The sequence below is a fragment of the Bolinopsis microptera genome, chromosome 3 (assembly GCF_026151205.1).
Source record: "Bolinopsis microptera isolate Bmic1 chromosome 3, MBARI_Bmic_1.0, whole genome shotgun sequence".
In the NCBI taxonomy this organism is placed as follows: Eukaryota; Metazoa; Ctenophora; class Tentaculata; order Lobata; family Bolinopsidae; genus Bolinopsis; species Bolinopsis microptera.
Genome location: NC_087074.1, coordinates 4,568,425 through 4,589,002, shown reverse-complemented (window position 1 = coordinate 4,589,002; position 20,578 = coordinate 4,568,425). Strand labels below are relative to the sequence as shown.

General features: G+C 38.6%; 5 protein-coding genes across 6 annotated transcripts in view; 3 read left to right on the top strand and 2 right to left on the bottom strand.

The window, feature by feature from the left end:
• Window positions 1-11,700, bottom strand: part of LOC134812874 (inner nuclear membrane protein Man1-like) — a 100,471-nt gene extending 88,771 nt beyond the window's left edge. Inside the window, exon 1 of the mRNA XM_063820473.1 lies at window positions 11,683-11,700. The gene's annotated coding sequence lies outside the window, so the exon portion shown is untranslated. The remainder of the gene's footprint in view (window positions 1-11,682) is intronic.
• LOC134812866 (uncharacterized) overlaps window positions 1-20,578 on the bottom strand; it is a 912,489-nt gene that overhangs the window by 611,259 nt on the left and 280,652 nt on the right. The gene's annotated exons all lie outside the window — the stretch shown is intronic.
• The window catches only part of LOC134812869 (guanine nucleotide-binding protein-like 1), a 56,089-nt gene that overhangs the window by 4,421 nt on the left and 31,090 nt on the right, over window positions 1-20,578 (top strand). The window lies entirely within an intron of this gene.
• LOC134812865 (NHL repeat-containing protein 2-like) overlaps window positions 4,894-20,578 on the top strand; it is a 72,619-nt gene continuing 56,934 nt past the window's right edge. The window contains exon 1 of one of the 2 annotated variants that reach the window (XM_063820450.1): window positions 4,894-4,920. The gene's annotated coding sequence lies outside the window, so the exon portion shown is untranslated. The remainder of the gene's footprint in view (window positions 4,921-20,578) is intronic. The other variant, XM_063820451.1, reaches the window with a different exon arrangement.
• Window positions 11,782-20,566, top strand: LOC134812639 (small G protein signaling modulator 3-like). Its single transcript, XM_063820127.1, has 12 exons — window positions 11,782-11,859; window positions 13,138-13,250; window positions 13,954-14,077; window positions 14,282-14,428; window positions 15,062-15,169; window positions 15,389-15,558; window positions 15,757-15,895; window positions 16,035-16,186; window positions 16,646-16,766; window positions 17,314-17,414; window positions 17,646-17,759; window positions 17,871-20,566. The coding sequence occupies exons 1-12, from the start codon at window positions 11,785-11,787 to the stop codon at window positions 18,868-18,870; spliced, it is 2,364 nt and encodes a 787-aa protein (XP_063676197.1). The 5' UTR covers window positions 11,782-11,784; the 3' UTR covers window positions 18,871-20,566.

Here is a 20,578-nt window from a genome sequence, read left to right as displayed (position 1 = left end):
TCCTCCTTATCCACCTCCTTCCCCTCATCCTCAGTCCTCCTCCTCCTCCTCCTTATCAGTCCTCCTCCTCCTCCTCATCAATCCCCTTCACCAGTCCTCTTTCTCCTCCTCCTTAGTCCTCCTCATCCTCCTCATCCACCTCCTTCCCCTCCTCACCAGTCATCAGTCATCCTCCTCAATCCTCCTCCGCCTCCCATCCTCTTCCTCAGTCCCCCTCTTCAGTCCTCCTCCTCAGTTCTCCTCCTCCTTCTTCTCAGTCTTCCTCAGTTTTACTCCTCCTCCTCCTCCTCCTCCCTCTCATTCATCATCCTCAGCCATCCTCCTCAGTCCTCCTCCTCCTCCTCAGTCCTCATCCTCAGTCCTCATCCTCCTCCTCATCCTCCTCCTCAGTCCTCATCCTCAGTCATCCTCATCAGTCCTCCTCCTATATCCTCCTCCTGGGTCATCCTGATCATCCTCCTCCTCATCAATCCTTTTCACCAGTCCTCTTTCTTCTCCTCCTTCTCCTTAGTCCTCCTCATCCTCCTCATCCACCTCCTTCTCCTCATCATTCCTCATCAGTCATCCTCCTCAGTCCTCCTCCGCCTCCCCTCCTCCTCCTCAGTCTCCCTCTTCAGTCCTCTTCCTCATCTTTCTCCTCAGTCCTCCTCCTCATCTTTCTCCTCAGTCCTCCTCCTCCTCCTCAGTCCTTCTCATCTTACACCTCCTCCTCAGGTTTCCTCCTCCTCCTCAGTCCTCCCCCAGCCACCCTCATCCTCATCCTCAGTCCTCCTCCTGCTCCTCCTCCTGCTCCTCCTCCTGGGTCCTCCTCCTGGGTCCTCCTTCTCCTCCTCAGTCCTTCTCCTCCTCCTCCTCTGTCCTCCTCCTCATCGGTCCTTCTCCTCAGTTATCCTCCTCCTGGGTCCTCCTCCTCTTTAGTCCTTCTCCTCCTCCTCCTCCTCCTCAGTCCGCCTCCTTCTCCTCACCAGTCCTCCTCAGTCCTCCTTCTCCTCCTCCTCAGTTCTCTTCATCCACCTCCTTCTCCTCCTCATCAGTCCTCCTCCTCAGTCCTCCTCCTCAGTCCTCCTCCTCAGTCCTCCCCCTCCTCCTCAGTCCTCCTCCTTAGTCCTCCTCCTCCTCCTCCTCCTCTTTTCTCAATTATGATCATCTTTTGTAATCAGTTCAATGATAATACATCTTAGTAAACTTCCGGTTTTGAAAATCTGGTGGCAATACTTGCAATCGATATCTCCTTTCAAGATGAACTTTGAAAGGTCCGCTACTGCAACTACTCAACTACTCAACTACTCTGTAGGAATATTTCAGGGATCCAATATAAATGTGGCCTTTACCAAATGAGCAACTAATGTTTTCCTGTCGAAGTATGGAAACTTCTATCTATGCTATTTACGAAAACTAAAGTGCAAAATTTGGTTATTAACAAAACCATTTCGTATTGTTAAAAACAGATCGAGTTTCGTATTTATGCTTTGATGAGTAAAATTTGTGACATAAAAAAATTAACTTTATTTTTATCGGCGGGATTACGTGGAATTTGGCGGGATTACGTGGAATTTGGCGGGATTACGCGGAATTACGCGGGATTTGGCGGGATTACGCGGGATTTGGCGGGATTACGCGGGATTTGGCGGGATTTGGCGGGATTACGCGGGATTTGGCGGGATTACGCAGGATTTGGCGGGATTGCGCGGGATTTGGCGGGATTACGCGGGATTTGGCGGGATTACGCGGGATTTGGCGGGATAACGCGGGATTTGGCGGGATTTGGCGGGATTAGCGGGATTGGCGGGGTGAGGTGTTGCACCCCGCCTTTAGCAGGGCCTTTCGTTACGCCACTGCCATACAGGTTGAACAGTGTTTTACTGTTATAAAGAGATGGATGAACAGGTTCTTCCTTCAGCTTAATGATAGCAAGACACAGATTATTGTTGTTGGGTCAAGCAAGGTGTTGTCACTGAACTTGCAGTCAATAGAGCTGCATGGGACAAATCTTGGGACTGGTTATACCATTTGTTTCATCTCAACGGTGAAAAATCTTGGGATATATATTATATAGACAATCGACTATCCTTTGATAACCATGTATAAGACTTATCTGTTCAGTTTATCAACTCATGATTTGGAAAAACTTTATTCATAAACTCGAGACTCTAGGTTACTGAGTTTTATTATTATATCGCGTATTGCCAGGAAGGCTGTTAATTTAGGATAGAGTTTTTGTGGCACTTATCTCAGTTTGTTCTTTTGTAGTTGTTCTCACACTGCTGAGTAAAAGTTTTACAACTTAAAAGCAGTGTTTATAATTCAATTTATTATATCGGTTCTCAATAAGAGGTCACGACTGCCTAGGCATCAAACCTTGGCAATCGGTAATTTTCCTCTGGCCCGGAGTCAGCTGACCCTAGGGACCAGAGGATAAAGGCGTAGAGACTGTGTGTATCTACAAAAGTGGTTGTTTTTACAAGAGACAGGGCTTGCAACACAAGGGAAGAAAAACGGGAGAAACAAACACAAAATGCATATTAAATGACTTAGCAAATAGAAATACAAACAATCCTACACTACAATAAATGTTTATCACATAATTATAATATGTTGTATAAACAAGAAACAGGGCTTGCAGGGCAAGAGATTTTTTTTTGTTGAAATAAAGGGACACATAAGAGCTGGCCACAGAGTGTATAATACAGTAATTCAGCAAACACCTATTACTACTACTGAAAACTGAATCACAAATTATCACAATAATAACAAGAATATACGAAATACTAAACACAATATTTATACAAGAAACAGGGCTTGCAGAATGCAGAGCAAGGGAAGAAAAACAAGAGAAATAACTGTAACAATTGTATATCACAAAGTCCAGACAATAATAATCTTTACACAAATCTGGGAGTAATTTCAATACAGTATACTTAATAAATACAATATAACTTTCCGATATGTACATTGATATGAGTTAAAAGTTGAATAAACAAGAGACAGGGCTTGCGGAGCAAGGGAGGAGATAAAAGAGGACCAGGCAAAAAGTATATAGGGTAGGAGGGGGTAAAACGGACCAATATTTTAGTTTTTGAAACTTCCTGCCTCAACAGAAGGACTTGGTTGAAGAATGTTACATGCCATTTACCAGTTGGACCTTTGTCTAAATTGGTAGGTATACAGTAAAATTTGAGTGTAACGTTTAGTAGGTGTACCACCCATTCCAAAAAAATTAGTCAGCTGGTCCGATTTACCCCATGCATGGGGTAAAACGGACCAACACATAACTCCACATTCTTTGTTAATCTAGATTTGTTAATACATTTAAGGCACTTGGGGCTAAGTCCTAAACAATATTCAATACAAATTTCTGTTCTTCAACTTTTCTAACCAAGAAAACCACGCCCTTGGTCCGTTTTACCCCAAAAAAAATTCACAATTTTTTGTCGTGTAGATTGCTTTTACGAGCCATAATTGCAAATATATGCCTAGTTCTCACATTCTATGACCTTTTTTTCATAGTAATTGCCTAAATAAAGTAATTCTTTAGTAATTGTAAAAATGGTCCGTTTTCCCCCATTTTGATAAGGGTAGATCTGTTTGGTCAAGATAGCTTGTCTAAATCAATAAAAGCACTTTCTAAGAGATGATTGAACTGGTAAATTAAAAAGTTAAATAAGACCCCACTTCAATCGGCACTACCACATCTTCATCCTCACAATCACCAGTGCTAAGGTCATCAGAATCTACGACGGGGCAGTTATCTTCTGCAGAGTCACTACTAAGTAATATCTTCTTCTTTAGAGCAGCCTTGGGCTATTACAGTACAGAATAAACTAAAACTGAAAGAAGAGCTACGGTGTATTAAACACTCAATTAGATGTCCAAGACCATCCTGAGAATTCTGGCTGGTCCAAGCAGAGCTGTCTTCTGAAGATTAGAGATGCTCAGATTGCAGTGGACTGCATCTAGGTGCTTACGAAAGTTCATGGCGACAGTTCCTAAAGCGCCTACCACCACTGGGACAATTGTAACCTTTCGTAAATTCCAGTTCTTCTTAATCTCTCTTTTTAGGTCTTGATAAGCTAGTATCCTGTCTTGCTCTCTATCCAAGATCCGGGTATCTCCTGGGACTGCAACGTCGATGATGGTTGCTGCGTTGGTTACCTTGTCTACTAGGAGGAGATCCGGTCTGCAGTGCTCGATAACGTGGTCTGACTGGATGTGAAAGTCCCACAATAGCTTGACTTTTTCGTTCTCCAACACCTTCTCTGCTCGGTGTTCGTACCACTTTTTACTGCGTGGGAAGCCGTATTCCTTGCACAGACTCCAGTGCAACGCGGCAGCTACTTTGTCATGCCGGTCACACTTATATTCTGTCTGTGCAAGTTTTGGGCACCCATTCAGTATGTGATCTATTGTCTCATAATGATTTCTGCAGAGTCTGCAGAGTGGAGAAGAGCCAGGTGTTTTGTCAATCTTATTCTTCACATAGTTAGTCCTAATATAAGTGCTTGGTCTTGGGCTGCTATCAACAATCCTTCTGTCTCCTTCTTCAAGTCTTGTTGAGTGAGCCAGTTCCAGTTTATTATTATTATTATTATTAAGAATTTGGTAAATTTCTTAATTGTATGACTATTTCCATTGTTGAGACGTCCATACAAAACTTTTACTAGGTTGCCGTTTGGTGTGAGCAATAGCAAACAGCACGCACACTCCTTTGCCCCGTCAACCTATGTCTAATCTATCCAAAGAGTGACAACCATACTACACATTGAATTAGGATTCCTTTAAATATCAAATTGATTTATTTTAAACTTGTTTATTCTGTAATAAATGGCATAAAATTGAAATTTTTGTTTAACTGAAATTTTTGTTTAACTGAATCCAAATTTAAACTAATTACAACACTACAAATCTATTACATTTATTGAGGTATGACCAAAATGACCAACATGACAAAAATGTAATGTAATTGGAGGTATCAAATCTATTCAATCAACTTCAATCAACTTCAATCGACTTCAATCAATCTATTTATCTACAACCAACTCAACCAACTCAAAATCATGAACGATTCATTGGAAACATTTTTCGGCAAATTATTGATGGAATGTGATACAAAATGTACACACTGTTCAGATCTTGAAACTCGCGTGAAGTTTCTGGAGCGTAAAGTGTTCATTTTAGAGGAGATTGTTCAAACCTCACAAACAATAGCAGAGATTAATGAAACTATTTCGCCTCTAAGTGGAAACCAATCAATTGCTCAATACAAGTGTTTCGATGTATCAGTGCAAACGGACTCCAGCAACAATAACATTCAGTATGACAATGAATGTGAGGTACCAGAATCATTTTTGTTGATTGATGATGATGGCTATGTAGAAGCACCTCTATCAATTATTTCTAACAACATAGACATTTCAACCAGCGAGATTACAGACACTGGCTCAGTTATTCCAAGAAGTGGTGAATATTATGCAGGATTAGATTTAACACCTGTGTCAAGTTCAGACCTTACTACAGACTATGAAATCCCTGATATCGCCATCACACCTGTTGAACTTATTGAACAGGCACCATTCAGCAAATTTTCTGTTGAAATCTTATTTGAGGAATTAAAGTTCAGCCACCACTTCCATAACAGGAAATCAGTCTACTTTGGGAAACATCCTTACGTGTACAGTGGAGGAATGCATGACCCAAAGAAGATCCCCCAGGGATCTTACATGGCAAGTATATGTTCCTTTCTAGATGAGCTATTCCCAGAATACAACTACAACAGTGTTCTGGTCAATCTCTATGAATCTGGAGAGGAACATATGCCTGCTCATAGTGACAATGAAGAATTTATTGAAGAAAATTCGTACATTGTAACAGTGTCCCTTGGTGCTTCCAGGATGATGCAGTTGACTGAAATCAAAACAGGACAAGCTAAGTGGTGACTTCCCTAATTTTAGAACATGGAGATGTATGTCTTATGTCCAAAAAGTCCCAACATCAATTCAACCATGAACTATGTCCCGATCCACTATGCACAGACAAAAGGATCAGTTTAACTTTTAGACTTATCAAACCAGTTGTCTGCAGTCAACCAAGAAAATCACCTTCTACAGCTAGTGGATATGTACCCTACAACGAAAGTGAATTTGAAGTCCACCATTCCAGAGTTAAGAGTTCAGCCAAGTCAACTGCAGCGCCTCCTTCACCTGAACAGATCCCAAGTGACCTGCCAATTGATACCATCTACATCAGCAGCAGTATGTTCAGGGACCTCAACGGAACTCTACTAAGTTCGAGGAAGCAGAAAGCTAAGGTGTTCTTCTACCCTGGAGCGAACTCTGCTCAAATGTTAAATAGGCTGTTACATGATGAGGAGTTCAAAAAACTGGACAAAAAGGATGTAAAGCGTGTTTTCATACTAACAGGTACAAACTACGTAGATTCTGTCTGTAACAATTATATTTCTATGAAAAATGCAACAGAAGGAATTGATCAAATACTTAGTATACTTTGGGGAATGTTTATTGGAGCAAGAATTTCAGTTATAAATATTTTACCTAGGAACAGTTATAACAAAAATGAAGTTATCAACGAATTAAATAGGTTTATTTCTAACACCTGCTCTAGCCATGGGTTAAATTATATAGATTTAGAACGTAATAATAGACTATTTACCAGCCGAGTTACTGGAGTAAGGAAACAGGTATTTTTCAAAAAGGGAATAGATAATGTTCACCTTAATATCAAGGGAATCGCCAGGTTGGCGAAACATTTAAAATATTTATCCCACAATGAGCAAACTTAGTCTCTCCATTCAGATTGTAGAAAGTTCTGTAGTTAAATGAGTATTTGATACTTTTATCAAAGAATCACATTTTAAATTATTAAGTCACAAATAAATCAGCATGACATAAAACTAAATGTCATGAATTTTATTTAAATTGCTTGAAGAAGAAACGTATAGATTTGTCCTCCTTTTAACTTTATTATTACCACATTCGTACCTCAATAAACGATAATCTCTCTCTTGGTCTATGTAATATACAGGGTGGCCTGACTAATCTGGCAAAAACTCTTGAACTACAGGAGCTAATATTTCGCGAAAAGCTTGACATAATTGGAATTAATGAGACAAACCTTAAATCTGATATAGACACTAGTACACTTAACTTCCCCTTAAACTTTGATTTTATAAGGTGTGATAGACTTAACGATAGAGGAAGAGGAGGGTGTGGTATATTGATCAACCAAAATGTAAACCACAAATTACTCAATTTAGATATAACTTACTCTGATATTTCTAAAATCGAAGCTATATGGATACAACTCAAGGATGCCAATCTTTACATTTGCTGCTTCTACAGATCACAAAACTTTTGTCACCTAGATACTTTCCTTGATTATATGACTGAATGTATGATGAAACTTCAAGGTAAGAAAGTAATATGGATTGGCGATGTTAATGTTAACCAAAACTCTTTATCTGATCTAGATTATAAAAAGTTAGATATAACAATGAAGCTCTTTGGAATGATACAGACTGTTACAGGAATTACTAGAGTTGCAAACTTAGATGGTAGGATAACGCAGAGCACAATAGATGTTGTCATGACTAACTGTTACTCTAATTTCATAGAGTGTAAAGTACTTGATGATAGAATAGGAGATCACCAAGCTCTCAAATGTGTTCTCGACTTTAAAGTAAGTAAAGCTAGTAAATTCCAGAAGGTTCTTATCAGAGACCACTCCTTAAACAATCTGAAAGCCTTAAGCTATTTTCTGGGATCCTGCAGCAACTACAGTAATATCCTAAGCTGTACTAATGTAGACCATGCCCTAGATGGACTTAATCATCACATCCAGGAATCGTATGATAATTACTGTCCACCTAAACAGATAAAATGTAATAGTAACTTTCTCTGTAATCCCTCTAAAGAACTGTTGGCAGAAATACGGAAGAAGAAGATGCTTTTCAGAAAGTATAAAAAGTGTTTAGGACAATTAAACAAATTCAAGTGTAATTGTATTAATGGAATATGTAAATGCAGAAAAAGTGAACTACATAAGAAATGCTCTACTTCGTGGGATAACTATCGTCCCCAAAGAAACTATGTGACAAAATTATCCAAAGAAAACAGACGTACAAATATTGTTCAGGACCTTACTGTGAAAAGTGCAAAAAACGATTTAAAAGGCATTTGGAAAACTATCAAACATGCTTCAAACTTACCTGGAAAAATAAGTAGCTCTTCCCCAAGCAACTTAAATGTTAACGGAGTTAACCTGCATTTTGCCACAGTTGGTACAATAATACAAGAATCGATTAAGGAAAAGGATTCAGACGACTTCCTAGAATATATGCCGCCTCCAACAGAGTGTAAACTCTCTGTATTCGAAGAGGTGACTGTTGAACAAGTAAAAGAATATATACTCAGTATACCATCAGATAAATCGATTAACGATATCATGCCCATTAAAATATATAAGTATATTATTCCCCAAATCATCGATCCAGTAGCTCATATTATAAACCTTAGTATGAAAAGTGGAACAATGCCGTTGGCATGTAAAATTGCATCAGTCACTCCAATTCTTAAAACTGGTGACCCTAATGATCCAAATAACTACCGGCCAATATCCATACTCCCCCTACTTGGAAAATGCATAGAATATTTTGTTAACCAACAGCTTACAGAGTATGTTGAAACAAATAAACTGCTTACCAACCATCAGTATGGTTTTAGAAAAGATCATTCCACCACTTTTCTAATGCTTAATCTATTTGATAAAATATTTACGTCTAAGGAATCACAGAAGAAACCTGCAATTGTATTCTTAGATATCAAAAAGGCCTTTGACACAGTAAGCCATAATATTTTATTAAAAAAACTTAAGTATTATGGAGTTGATGGCTTTGTCATAAAGTGGTTCAAAAGCTACCTGGGGGACAGAAAGCAACACACCAAAATACGTGGTAATGTAAGCACATCACTCCCTGTTAAAACAGGTGTGCCACAGGGTAGCATATTAGGACCAATTCTATTTAGTTTATTCATAAATGATCTCAGTAGAAATTGCACACAATCTACTGTTTACTTATTTGCAGATGACAGTGCACTATATTTTGATAACATTTCCCGAGGCATATATGAGAATGTAATTAAGGATATGAAAATTGTGTATGAATGGCTTAGAATCAACAAGCTGAGACTAAATGCTGCAAAATCTTCATTCATTGTATTTGATAGATCACCTAATCTGGACACGTTGTCAATCCCTCTGGATTTGGAAAAAGAATGCCTATTTATAGAAGAAACTAAATCTCAAAAATATTTAGGTCTCATGATAGACAATTTATTGAACTTTCATGACCATATTGATTATGTGAAATCAAAAATTGCTAAAAGAATAGGGGCATTATACAGGTCGAAAAATCTTCTTCCACTGAAATATAGAAAAATGTTTGTAAATGCTCTTATGCTCCCCCAATTTGACTACCTGGATATAATATGGTGCAGGGCTGCCAAAACCAAACTTAATTCTCTTGATATATTATACAAGAAAGTAGCAAAAATTGCTCTGGATGTTCATTGGCAGGAACCATCAGTAAATGTATATCGAAATATGAAGTGGTTACCCTTACACTTAAGAAGACAACTCCATCTGTCAACGTATATGTATAAAATTCTTAATGAGGCTGCACCATCATCATTCACAGATAAATTTTCTTATGTATCCGGAGGATCACGTGATGCTGAGAGGTGCAACCTTTATATTCACAAATCCAGAACACACAAAACCTTTACATATTTAGGTGCAAAATGTTGGAATACAATTCCAGAGAACATAAGGACTATAGAATGTAGTGTAAAATTCTCACAATGTATGAAATCTAAATTTATGTCAGATGTAATTCAAGGAGTCTCATCCTATGAAATAAACAATAGTTTCGACTATTTCTACACTCTAGCTATGTGACAACTGAAACAAATTTTATGGGTCTGGAGTTTTTGTCGGGTGGAAAGGCCCCCTGCGTTATATATGACCTAGGTATTTCCAGAAGTATAGAACTTTAAACATCTCCTTTATTCGTTCCCATTTTTTATCATTGCCAATCTATTATTGTTCTATACTTCTCTGTATATAACTGTAAATAACATTACTAACGTAATCCCAAAGTGGGCATCTAAGTAATCTTAATTGTTACCTTCATGCCCACAGTTCACTGTTAAATCATATCTTATTTTATCACTCATTATTTTATTACTCATTATGTTTACATACATACTATATCCTTATGTCCCTAGAAGGGTGTTCTGCTAACAGTTTTCGACTGACTTGAATGTCCTGCACAGCAGATTGAAGCTTCTTAAATTATTTTTATTCTTATTGTATTGCTGTGTAAATTTGATTCTAATTCTAATTCTAATTCTAAATATCATGAGGTTTCTACTCATATCTTTTGCAATGTCTTTCACAGCTGTTTTAATCTTCTTCGAGTTGATTGATTCAACAGTAGACTTCTTAACAGCCTCACTGTAAGATTTCAGTTCTTTCTTCAGGAATGTAGTGTTTGAATATCAGATTGAAGAATATCTATCTGTTCCCTTTTGCTAACCAGTTGCTCACTCTGGACATCAGCTAGTTGCATGCATCGCTTCCTATTTCAAGGAATCTACTTGTAAACATCTACTTTTCAAAATCAAATCTAGCAAACAATTGAACAGAAACGATGACAGTTCCTTTTTCGTTCCTCCATTCGTAAATAGTAAATACCAGCTCTTCAGTGAACAGAATATGTACTCTTCTTCTGATTGGTCCGCGTCGACTAAGCCTTCCTTTTGATGGCTTTCACAACACGTCCCCATTCTCCAACTCCTGCTGCTGAAGAGACTTCCAAATTATATGCCATAACTATATTAAATATAGATATCGACAACAGACTCCAAGAGTCTAGAAGTTCTGTTACCACCGCCCCTGGTGCCACCCCGCACCGGCGGGGTTAATGACGTGGAGACAGGAACTTCCAGGGACGGTCAGTTCCTAACATTCTGCAAGTAATCCTAGGTGTGTTAGTGGTTAATAGGATCGTCAAAAAGATCCTCCCTTAATAGACGATTGGTTGCTTCGATATATTTTATAACCTTTTTATTCTAGCTTTTTATTCTAGCTGTGAATATGTCTTCCCAGGTCAGAAATATACTACCAAAAATTCTCAACCTAATGGTCATGTATACTATACAGTGACACATGAAGTGTTCTGAGGTTTCTTCTTCTTCTGGACAGTGTTCACAATGAGGAGATGTGAAATTGTTTGCCTTGTATTGGAAGAAGGCCAGGGGGCTATGTCCTGTGAACAACCAGGTTATCCACCTTGATGATTTCTTGCGAATCCAAGATTCCTGTACTTATATTTGGTGAGTAGGATTGTGAGAGGGATCTTCCCCTTCTCACTTAGTGCCATGTTTCTGTATCTGCTGAGATGGATTCCGTGTAAGTATTCCTTTACTGCCGTCTTAATTGTTCCTTCAGATATACTTCAACAGTATCATTGATTTAATGATGTGAAGTGTGGAGTATGTGAACAGTACATAATTGTGCTTAGACATGAGTTGACAAACTCAACACTTCTTCTCGTCTCTACCTATTTTCACTAGTTTGATTTCTGTTTATCATGTCATTTTGTTATACCTCAATAAATGTGATAGATTTGTAGCGTTTTTTATATTTTTAATTATGCCTGATATCCTGTGATGTATTCTATTTAAACATAATATTTCATTGTTTGCAGGCATGTCGATGTCTCACATACAAAAAGGTACATCACCCATGTACTCAACGACTGCTTTTCAGTTTCAGCCAATATCAGTGAGTTTTCTGATTTAAATAAACCATAGGACTACATAAGTACAGTAAAACCCCGATTTACTGCGGAGTTTGGGGAAGGAAAACATCCGTGGTAAATCGAGGTTTACGGTAAATCGGGGTTTTTTGTTTACTTTGTGCATTTAAGCCCTATTGGGGGAAAAGAAATAGCCGCGGTAAATCGGGGTGCGCAGTTAATCAGGGTTTTACTGTACTAATAATATCATAAATCAGCAATAGACCTTGGAAGCTCATCAGTTCTAATGGCACACTCTCGATCACCATGAAGAAAATTTCAAAATGTCTAGAATGCCAAGATATCGGAGTGGATTTGCCAAAATTTGCAATTTTACAAGTTTTGGGGTGTAATTTCAAACAAATCCCAAAGAGGGTGTAGTCACTGTGATGTAGGGAGGAAGAATCTGGGCAAGTTTCTGGAAAATATATGTTCTAAGGTGTAAATTCTACTATCGAGAAATACAATTTTTAACAGGATTTTATTGTGTCAATTGTTATTGAACTACAAGGGACACAGCACCCAGAAGAGGTGAAATTGGGTAATGATATGTGACTCCTTTAGAATTACATATGCTTTCACAATATCATCTAACCAAAGCCCTTTTCTTAATTCTGTTGACTGCAAGTCTGTTCCTGTAACATAATCCTATGTGTGAATTAACGAGAGGAGATTATCCATAATTACATAACGATTATAACTCTGCTAATGACTTATAATGATCATGTTACAGCTGCAACCAGTATTGGAAGAGTACAAATTAACAACAGACGAACTGATCATACACGACAACTGTCACCATGACAACCGTCACCATGACGAACTGACCATACAAGACACCTCCTGTCGAAATGTCGTCTGTCACCCTGACGACCATGACAATTCCCAGTATTATAGTTTTGAGGATAGTGCTCTGCACTGTGATGACACTTTTGACGAAATTGAAGTAGACAGTAACATCATTTCAGACTGTGTTAGCTTTTTTTTTCTTAATAGTGCTCACTTCTATGCTCAACTACACAATGTATAATAGTCATATCATTTGGTGATCTTCTCTCTGTACAATGACTGTCAAATGGAACATTGGAACAGTTGATTTAAAATATCAACATTTAGATAGACAATAGACATGCTGTGCCGCAGTTGAGTTAAAATGTTGGCAAATTTCCATTCAAAATTAAAATTGAGCGAGTTGGACTAACATATGTACGTGTCTATTGTCCGTAGTATATACGATAAAATTGTTGACACTCTTTTATCTTCAGAAACAGAGTACAGTGTCCCTGTATGAAGACGATGAAGAGTCAGAGAGAAAGCCTCTAACTTCATCCTCCCAGGGGCTGCAAACTACACATCATGCAACAGCTATGGGCACCAGGTTTGTCTTGTCAGTATAATTTAGTGCTAGGAAGAAATAAAATTAGCTGTATCGTAGGTCATCTGTGCGCCATTTAACGAAAAAGGTCGTCGAATATGTATGTTATTGTCATATGTAGTATGTACCGGGTGGCGGGTACCCATCCTATCATGTCGACTGGACACTTAAAAAGTTGGTCAAACACAGAAGCAAGGGGTCCATATTTACTGCGTTACATGTTTATAGCGTGACAATGTGAACATTTCCGTGCCGGCCGTATTTAACCGATATCTTAACACCTGATTAGGATATCGTTATGTGACAAAGTTTGCCTAGAGGATGAGATGATTATCCTAACCATGAAAGGTTTACAAAATTTCTCCAACACAAGTCCTCGAACAAAACTTTATTGGGAATAAGTTAGTTATGACGGCTGCCAGACTTTGGGTAAGGAGTAATATGACCACCATATACGTCATCAAGTAATTAACATGCAAGCTTGAAGCACCGTCTAGCCCATTTCTAGTTCAATTATATTCAATCGACATGGATCACATCACTAATTATACGTCACTAATTGGTGACGTGATCTGACCCCTCTTGGGGGCCAGACAAATTAAAAACTTTCAGTTTTTCAGGAATGCTCTAAATAAAAACATTAAGTGCCAGCTGCACTGCCTATCCTGTGTAGTGTGTATGAGTCTATTCTGTGTATTATTTTCAGATATAAAGCACCATTCTCTGCTGTGACGTCATCACTACGTCCCTCTGATCCGCGGATACTGAGCAAGGGTAATGAGGTGGACGAGTTTGGTTTTGTTGCACTTCCTAAAGAAACTTCATATCATGTGAGTTAAATTGACTGGTAGAATTGATTGTAACAAGTTTCAAAGTAACAGTAAGACAAATGGCTCAATCCTCTCCAAGAATGTCAAATTTCCGCTCTTTGTAACCCATAATATAGAGACAACTTGGCAAGGCTCCAAAAAATAATCAAAAAACGAAATTCGGCTGATTTTAATGATTTTTCATTTCACTTAACATTCCCACAGGCTAACAGCAGACAATCACACCAAGTGTTGGTGGACAACCCAGCTGCGCACCTCCACTGGACCGCTCACTTAGAGTTCACTCAGAACAAATCTGTTGATGAACTCACCTGGGATAAGATCAGTCCTCTCATCCCTAAATCTGACAAGGTTTGTACTGTTTCAAGAAATGATTATTCTAAAAACTTTCAATCACGTGGTTTCACCAAAAGTGTGCCATTTTTGTAGCAACAATAAAATCTTAAGGTAAAAAGGATCTTAGACGCATTAAATGTTCTCGAGGCCCTATAGGTTTCTAGGTGAAAGCTTATCTTTCCAGAAATTAATTAACAAGCCGTTATTAACTAATTGTCACAGTGCAGTAATTGCAGCAATTGACTAGTGAAGCAATGTGTTTGTTATGTTTCTAGGCCTCGATACAAAAATGATTCATACCTTTAGCCATTTTAAAAACTTTTGCAACGCTTTCTGGGGAGATATCTCCTGGATCACTATTATTTCTTCATAAACCAATGAGTGTGACGTGTGTGCCAGTAACTGTGCGATAGTGCTATACCCACCCATGATTTAACGTAACGCGCACAATTTCTTTGAAGGCATACATCAACTTTCCACGCACGTTTTTTCACCTAATTTTATAGATTGGAATACCACGATCATCAAGCCAAAATAGAACGGAAGCGAGCAGATCGTGCCTCTGTTGTGTCTTTACTTGTGTGGTATGCCAAGCTACATAATCAGCAATTACTGCAGTCTTGATAGTTAATGATAATTACATTCCAGGTTCACTGTTTGATAAAACAAGGAATTCCACACATTATGAGATGTAAGCTGTGGGCCCGAATATCCGGCTCAATGTCCAAGTCTATCAAATCAAACCTGTCCTACAAGGTAACTGGGGTGGGGCTGTGTAATAGTAGTTGCTAATTCTATGCTAATTAAAATAATTATTGCTTACATTGAAACATTTGTTGTGCCAGTTGACCTAAATGAAACCTCTGCTCCCCGGTAGGAATGCCACATTTCCACCGCAATTCCCAAAACTACTAATAAGTAATTAACTTTATTTATCTTTTTATTAATTAATTCACCAAGATAATATTCGCCCAGGATATTCTTCACAACTGCTGGGATGAAGACACAGTTACAACTCGTATGATTGAACGAGATCTTGTCAGAACCAGTACGAACAACGTTTTCTTCCAAACAATAAACGCCAGCGGGGTCAACAGACTCAGGAACGTGCTGAGGGCTATCTCGTGGTTATTTCCTGATATTGGGTTCGTTCACTTGAGTTATTTATTTTCCAGACCAATCGTTTGGGCCAAACCCTGCGATACGTTTTTTAATTAATTTTTACCATTACCTTTTATATCTTTTATTTCTAAAAGTTCCGAGGTTTTATAAAATATTCAAAGTCGTAATGACTAACTAATTTTAGCCACTCTGTGTAATCAGCCAATACTTATTTTATACAGGTACTGTCAAGGAATGGGTATGGTTGTGTCGACCCTCCTTCTAATTCTGGAAGAGGGTGAAGTGTTCTGGCTTCTCAGCTGCATCATTGAGGACCATCTTCCTTCACATTATTACAACACTAACCTCTTCGGAATCCAGGTATTTCCTCCTAGGATTTGCTTTTAGGGTTTGGAAGTCAGAATTCATGATCCATCTCCCGCGAAAATAAGAAATTAATATGAAATTAAAATTTAAGCCAGATAATAAATAAACAATTGAACATTGTCCACTTGTCCAGGTGGATCAGGCAGTGCTGGTAGAGCTAGTTAAACAGTACCTCCCTGACCTCCACGATCACTTTGAGGCTCACAACGTGGAAATAAACCTCATTACCCTCAACTGGTTTCTAACTCTCTACAGCGCTGTCTTAGCGCCCAGGATAACCCTACGGTAGGTGTCACGTGGTGTGAGCGTGACGTCACGTGGTTTGAGAGTGACGTCACGTGGTTTGAGAGTGACATCACGTGGTGTGAGGGTGAATTCACGTGGTTTGAGAGTGACGTCATGTGACCTAGTGGGAGTGACGTCATGTGACCTAGTGAGAGTGACGTCACGTGGTGCGAGGGTGATGTCACGTGGTGAAATAGCACTTTCATTGGAAGGGTCTATCCACAATTTACGCTTACCACATAAGGGGGAGTGTGGTTTGGGGTGATATGGGCAAACAGAGAGGGAGTTGGAAAATAGATTAAAATTGGGTGCACTTTTATAGAGCTGGAATGTGTATGTACAACTGTATGATTTAAAGCAGCATAGCACTAATTCTTTTGATTCCGTAACTTTATCGATAAAAAACGTGACATTCATGTATCCTGACATGTTCGTGAAATGATTCTCTTTGATTTTCAGTGTCTGGGATTGTTTTTTGTATGAAGGATCGATCCTTCTCTTTCGCATAGCACTGGGTGTCTTGTCCATCAACAAAGACTTAGTCCTGTCCCAGGAATCTAGCGAAGGAATTTTTACCGAGGTGGGTTATAAGTATAAGCTAAAATATTTGTATGTATTATGCAGACCGTCAACAAGCTGCGCCTATTGAATCTTTGTACTCGCAGATATTTGTGATACTAGAATATTATTAATTGTACATTTCGTGTTAATAGTTGGTGGAAGATTGTAAATACAGCACACAATGGTTTGTTACAGTTGTTGTGCCAGTTTAGCAATGTGTAAGGGCTGCATTGCAGACTACCCTGCACGTTGTTACTTGTATATCATATTCAATATTATTTGTGTTTAAGAAGGAGATTTTCTTTTCTTTGTCGCATAATAGCACCTCAAAAGCATAATTATAATTATTTAATTAATTATTTAATAGATGTGGATTCTCGTGAGGAGGGGAGGTACATTTGTTTACTTTTACATGGAGGCTCTGCTCAGCAGGATCAAGAGGTGATGCACATGGTAAAGTAAACAAATGTACCTCACCTCCCCCACGAGAATCCACATCTATATTTCTTATGTTATTCTGTTAATAATTTGTGTAATTTTGTACCAGTTTTAATACATTTTCTCAGTTATCAAACGCCCCCTCACACATTGAAGACGTAGAACAGTTGATAGTACATTCCTATGAGATAACTGAGACTTTAACTGACAATGTGCTCCAGGAAATGAGGTAAAAATAGGAACATTTTAGGAAAGATTACTTTTATTGTGATCCCTGAAAAGTATCATTTGAATAATTAATTCCATTCTTACCGTGTGAGTATGCATGTTAACTGTTAGTTAACTCCATAATACACCAATAGGCAATATAACCCTGATATAAATCTACCTTTTTAAACATGTTACTTTGATCAGCTTGAATAATTTGTAACGGTCTGGCAAATATTACCCACTCCCTCAGAACGGAGGCAGCTGCTAAGCTAAGCTCAGCAGTGAACGCCCTTGGTACCCCTTATAACCCGCGACCCAGCGAACAAGCTCGCAGACTAGGCGAGGCTAAGGCGTCTTGGTTCTCGTGAGTAAACCTTTTTGATCTCAAAATTAGAATCCAATGAATAACACAAAAAACCTGATATAACTTCTAGATTATCATCACTGCTCGATTCTAGCTTCCCTTTGTTCCCAGGCAATGGTTTGGGTATGGTGGAAGCGTGAGTGACAAAGCCAAGAACATCGCTCAAACAGAAATGCTTGAAGATCTCCGGAAGAACATTGCAGCTATTGTCAAGCACTTTGGTGGGGACACCCGGCTGGATGTCAGTCCTGATTACTCATTCGAGTCTCATCAGCGAGACATTGAGAACTTCAAGGAGTTTAGCCGGAACAGGCCCCTCAGAGCTCGTGCTCTCATGGATTTCGAGAGGCATGACGACGACGAGTTGGGTTTCTGTAAGAACGACATCATAACGGTCCTGAACCAGAAGGACGAGCACTGCTGGTTCGGCGAGGTAGGGGGTGTGCGCGGCTTCTTTCCCGCCAAGTTCGTGCTCCTGTTGGACGAGAGGAGCAAGTTATACGCTATAGAAGGGGATGATCGGGTTAGCAACGAGATCACCACGCTAGTGAGGGGGAACTTGTGCACAGCTCTGAGGAAGATATTCGAGCACGGTTTGAGGAGGCCCTCAGTGTTGGGTACTGCTCTCCATCCTTGGCACTTTGTCGAAGACTCTATAGACCACGAGATAAAGGAGCAGTTTACTCAGATCCTGGGCAGATTGGTTCTGTGTAAAACATTTCGACTGGATGAGGAAAAAAAGTTGCTGCAGCCTAACGAGATGCTGTTCCGGGCCATGCACCTGATAAACGCCAGCCATGACCCCCTGAACATTAGTGCGGACGTAAAGCTGCGCTCCCTGATCTGTGCGGGCCTGAACGAGCAGTGTCTGCACATGTGGTTTGCCACGTTTTGTCAGTGTACGGAGGTGACCGAGCGCTGGTACGCTCCCTGGTCCTTCATACGGTCCCCTGCTTGGTTCCAGATAAAGTGCGAGCTCAGACTGCTCTCCAAGTACGCCTTCAACCTGAGTTTGGATTACGAGGTTAATCCCAGCTCACACACGGAGCCAGTCAAACAGGATGTCCAGGACATGCTCATAAAACACCATCTCTTCAGTTGGATGTCATGATCTCACTGTTTAGCATCATCTCTTCAGCTGGATGTTTTACCATCGACTGGCCCGCCGTTTGCAACAAAGTTGGTCGTGGACATTGGACCTGTTATTAAAGACATCAATCCTTTCGTACTACTGTTAAACTGTGTTGATTTCTCGAACACGTATGTACTACAATAATATCCAATCGGCAAATAAAGATAAATTTATCTATCACCTTGTAAAATTTTGATGAGAATGGTTGTAAAATCTCTGGAATTGGATAATTTGGACGATAAAAGATTGAGTGATCATAAAATGCTGGTTCTATAAAAAATGTCTGTCTGTTTATTTTTGCAGTATTCGTCCGGGATCGGACTTTTGACTGCAATTTGAAATTTCATTCCAATATGGGTTCGTTCACATAATATAACGTTGACCAGATTTTGGCCATATCACTTTTTTCACATAGAAACAAATATTCTTACCAATTAGTTAGCTTACAGTTAAGTAATTTATGAACGTTCCCTATGAAATCTGGTGCGATTGTACACGGAATTTAGCTACTCACCGTTTTTAATCGAATGTAGCATAATTCATTACATTTTGTAAAATATTTGATAGTTTATGAATAATTTTATTGATTTTCAGCTTTCGCTCTTTTGAGTGGGTTGATCTTAATGAGATGAGGTTCTAAGGTACAGACTTTCCAGTGAAATAAACTGAGTTGAAGATTTCGTCTTCATTGACAAAAATTAGAATCATTTTACAAATACTGGTGCCAACATTCAAGTTGATTACTGAATAATGAGTAGCTGATTAGTGAATAATGACTTAAGTAAAAATGAATTACCAGCCTATACTAATATAATGAGAAATGAACTGTCCCGTTAAATTTTGTTTTACAATTTGCGTTTAGTGTGTACATTATTTGTATTTAAATGTATTATTATTGTTAACATTACTTCATAATTGTAACAGAGGTTTAAACCAATTGATCGAGCAATTAAGCGATATTTGATTTGATCTGCAAAGGAATTATTAAATACAACTGTTAATTGGAGATATTGATTGATGAATTTGTTATATTAGAAGTCGTATTAGAATTTTGGGTACGTAACTTAATCGTTAAAAGGGACAATATAACTAATCTTATGGTTATTATATAAACTAAAACTGCATAGACCAAGTTCCGTCAATACCAAAGTAATCAGGCCGGCCCTGTTACCAAACTTAATTAACTAGCAGAGTTAAAAAGTAACAATCAAGTAAAAGTAGATACCCATTTATAAATACATGTTTAATGTTTTACAGCACGTAGTTATGTATATTAATATTATTATGATATTAATCTGGTTGTTTAGTCACTAATATGATTTGTAGGATTTGGCCGTTGTGTAAAATCTTTTAGCGCAACTAAGGGGAATATCAATGCGGGATTCCGATTATATGTTGTATCTTTGTTTTCAAACTTAACTTATTTATTGAATGAACACGAAAATGACCCGTGAAAATTATTTGACTTGTAAAATGTGACATGATAATTATTTGACTTGTAAAATGCAACTGTAAAAAGTTCATCGTTTGATTTTGACTGAGTTTCAAATTATTTGACTTGTAAAATGCAACTGTAAAAAGTTCATGATTTGATTTTTTGACTGAAAGTTTGAAATTCCCATTCTTACCGCTATAACATTGTTGATTGTTAATTGTAATAATTTTCGGGTGCTGATTTAGCTTTTTT

Bases quoted from the DNA above. Each gene is read 5' to 3' on its own strand.
- LOC134812639 (XM_063820127.1), top strand. From the start codon at position 11,785: ATGTCGATGTCTCACATACAAAAAGGTACATCACCCATGTACTCAACG. The intron at 15,170-15,388 runs GTAACTGGGGTG...ATATTCGCCCAG, and splicing joins AATCAAACCTGTCCTACAAG to GATATTCTTCACAACTGCTG. The intron at 15,559-15,756 runs GTTCGTTCACTT...TATTTTATACAG, and splicing joins TGGTTATTTCCTGATATTGG to GTACTGTCAAGGAATGGGTA.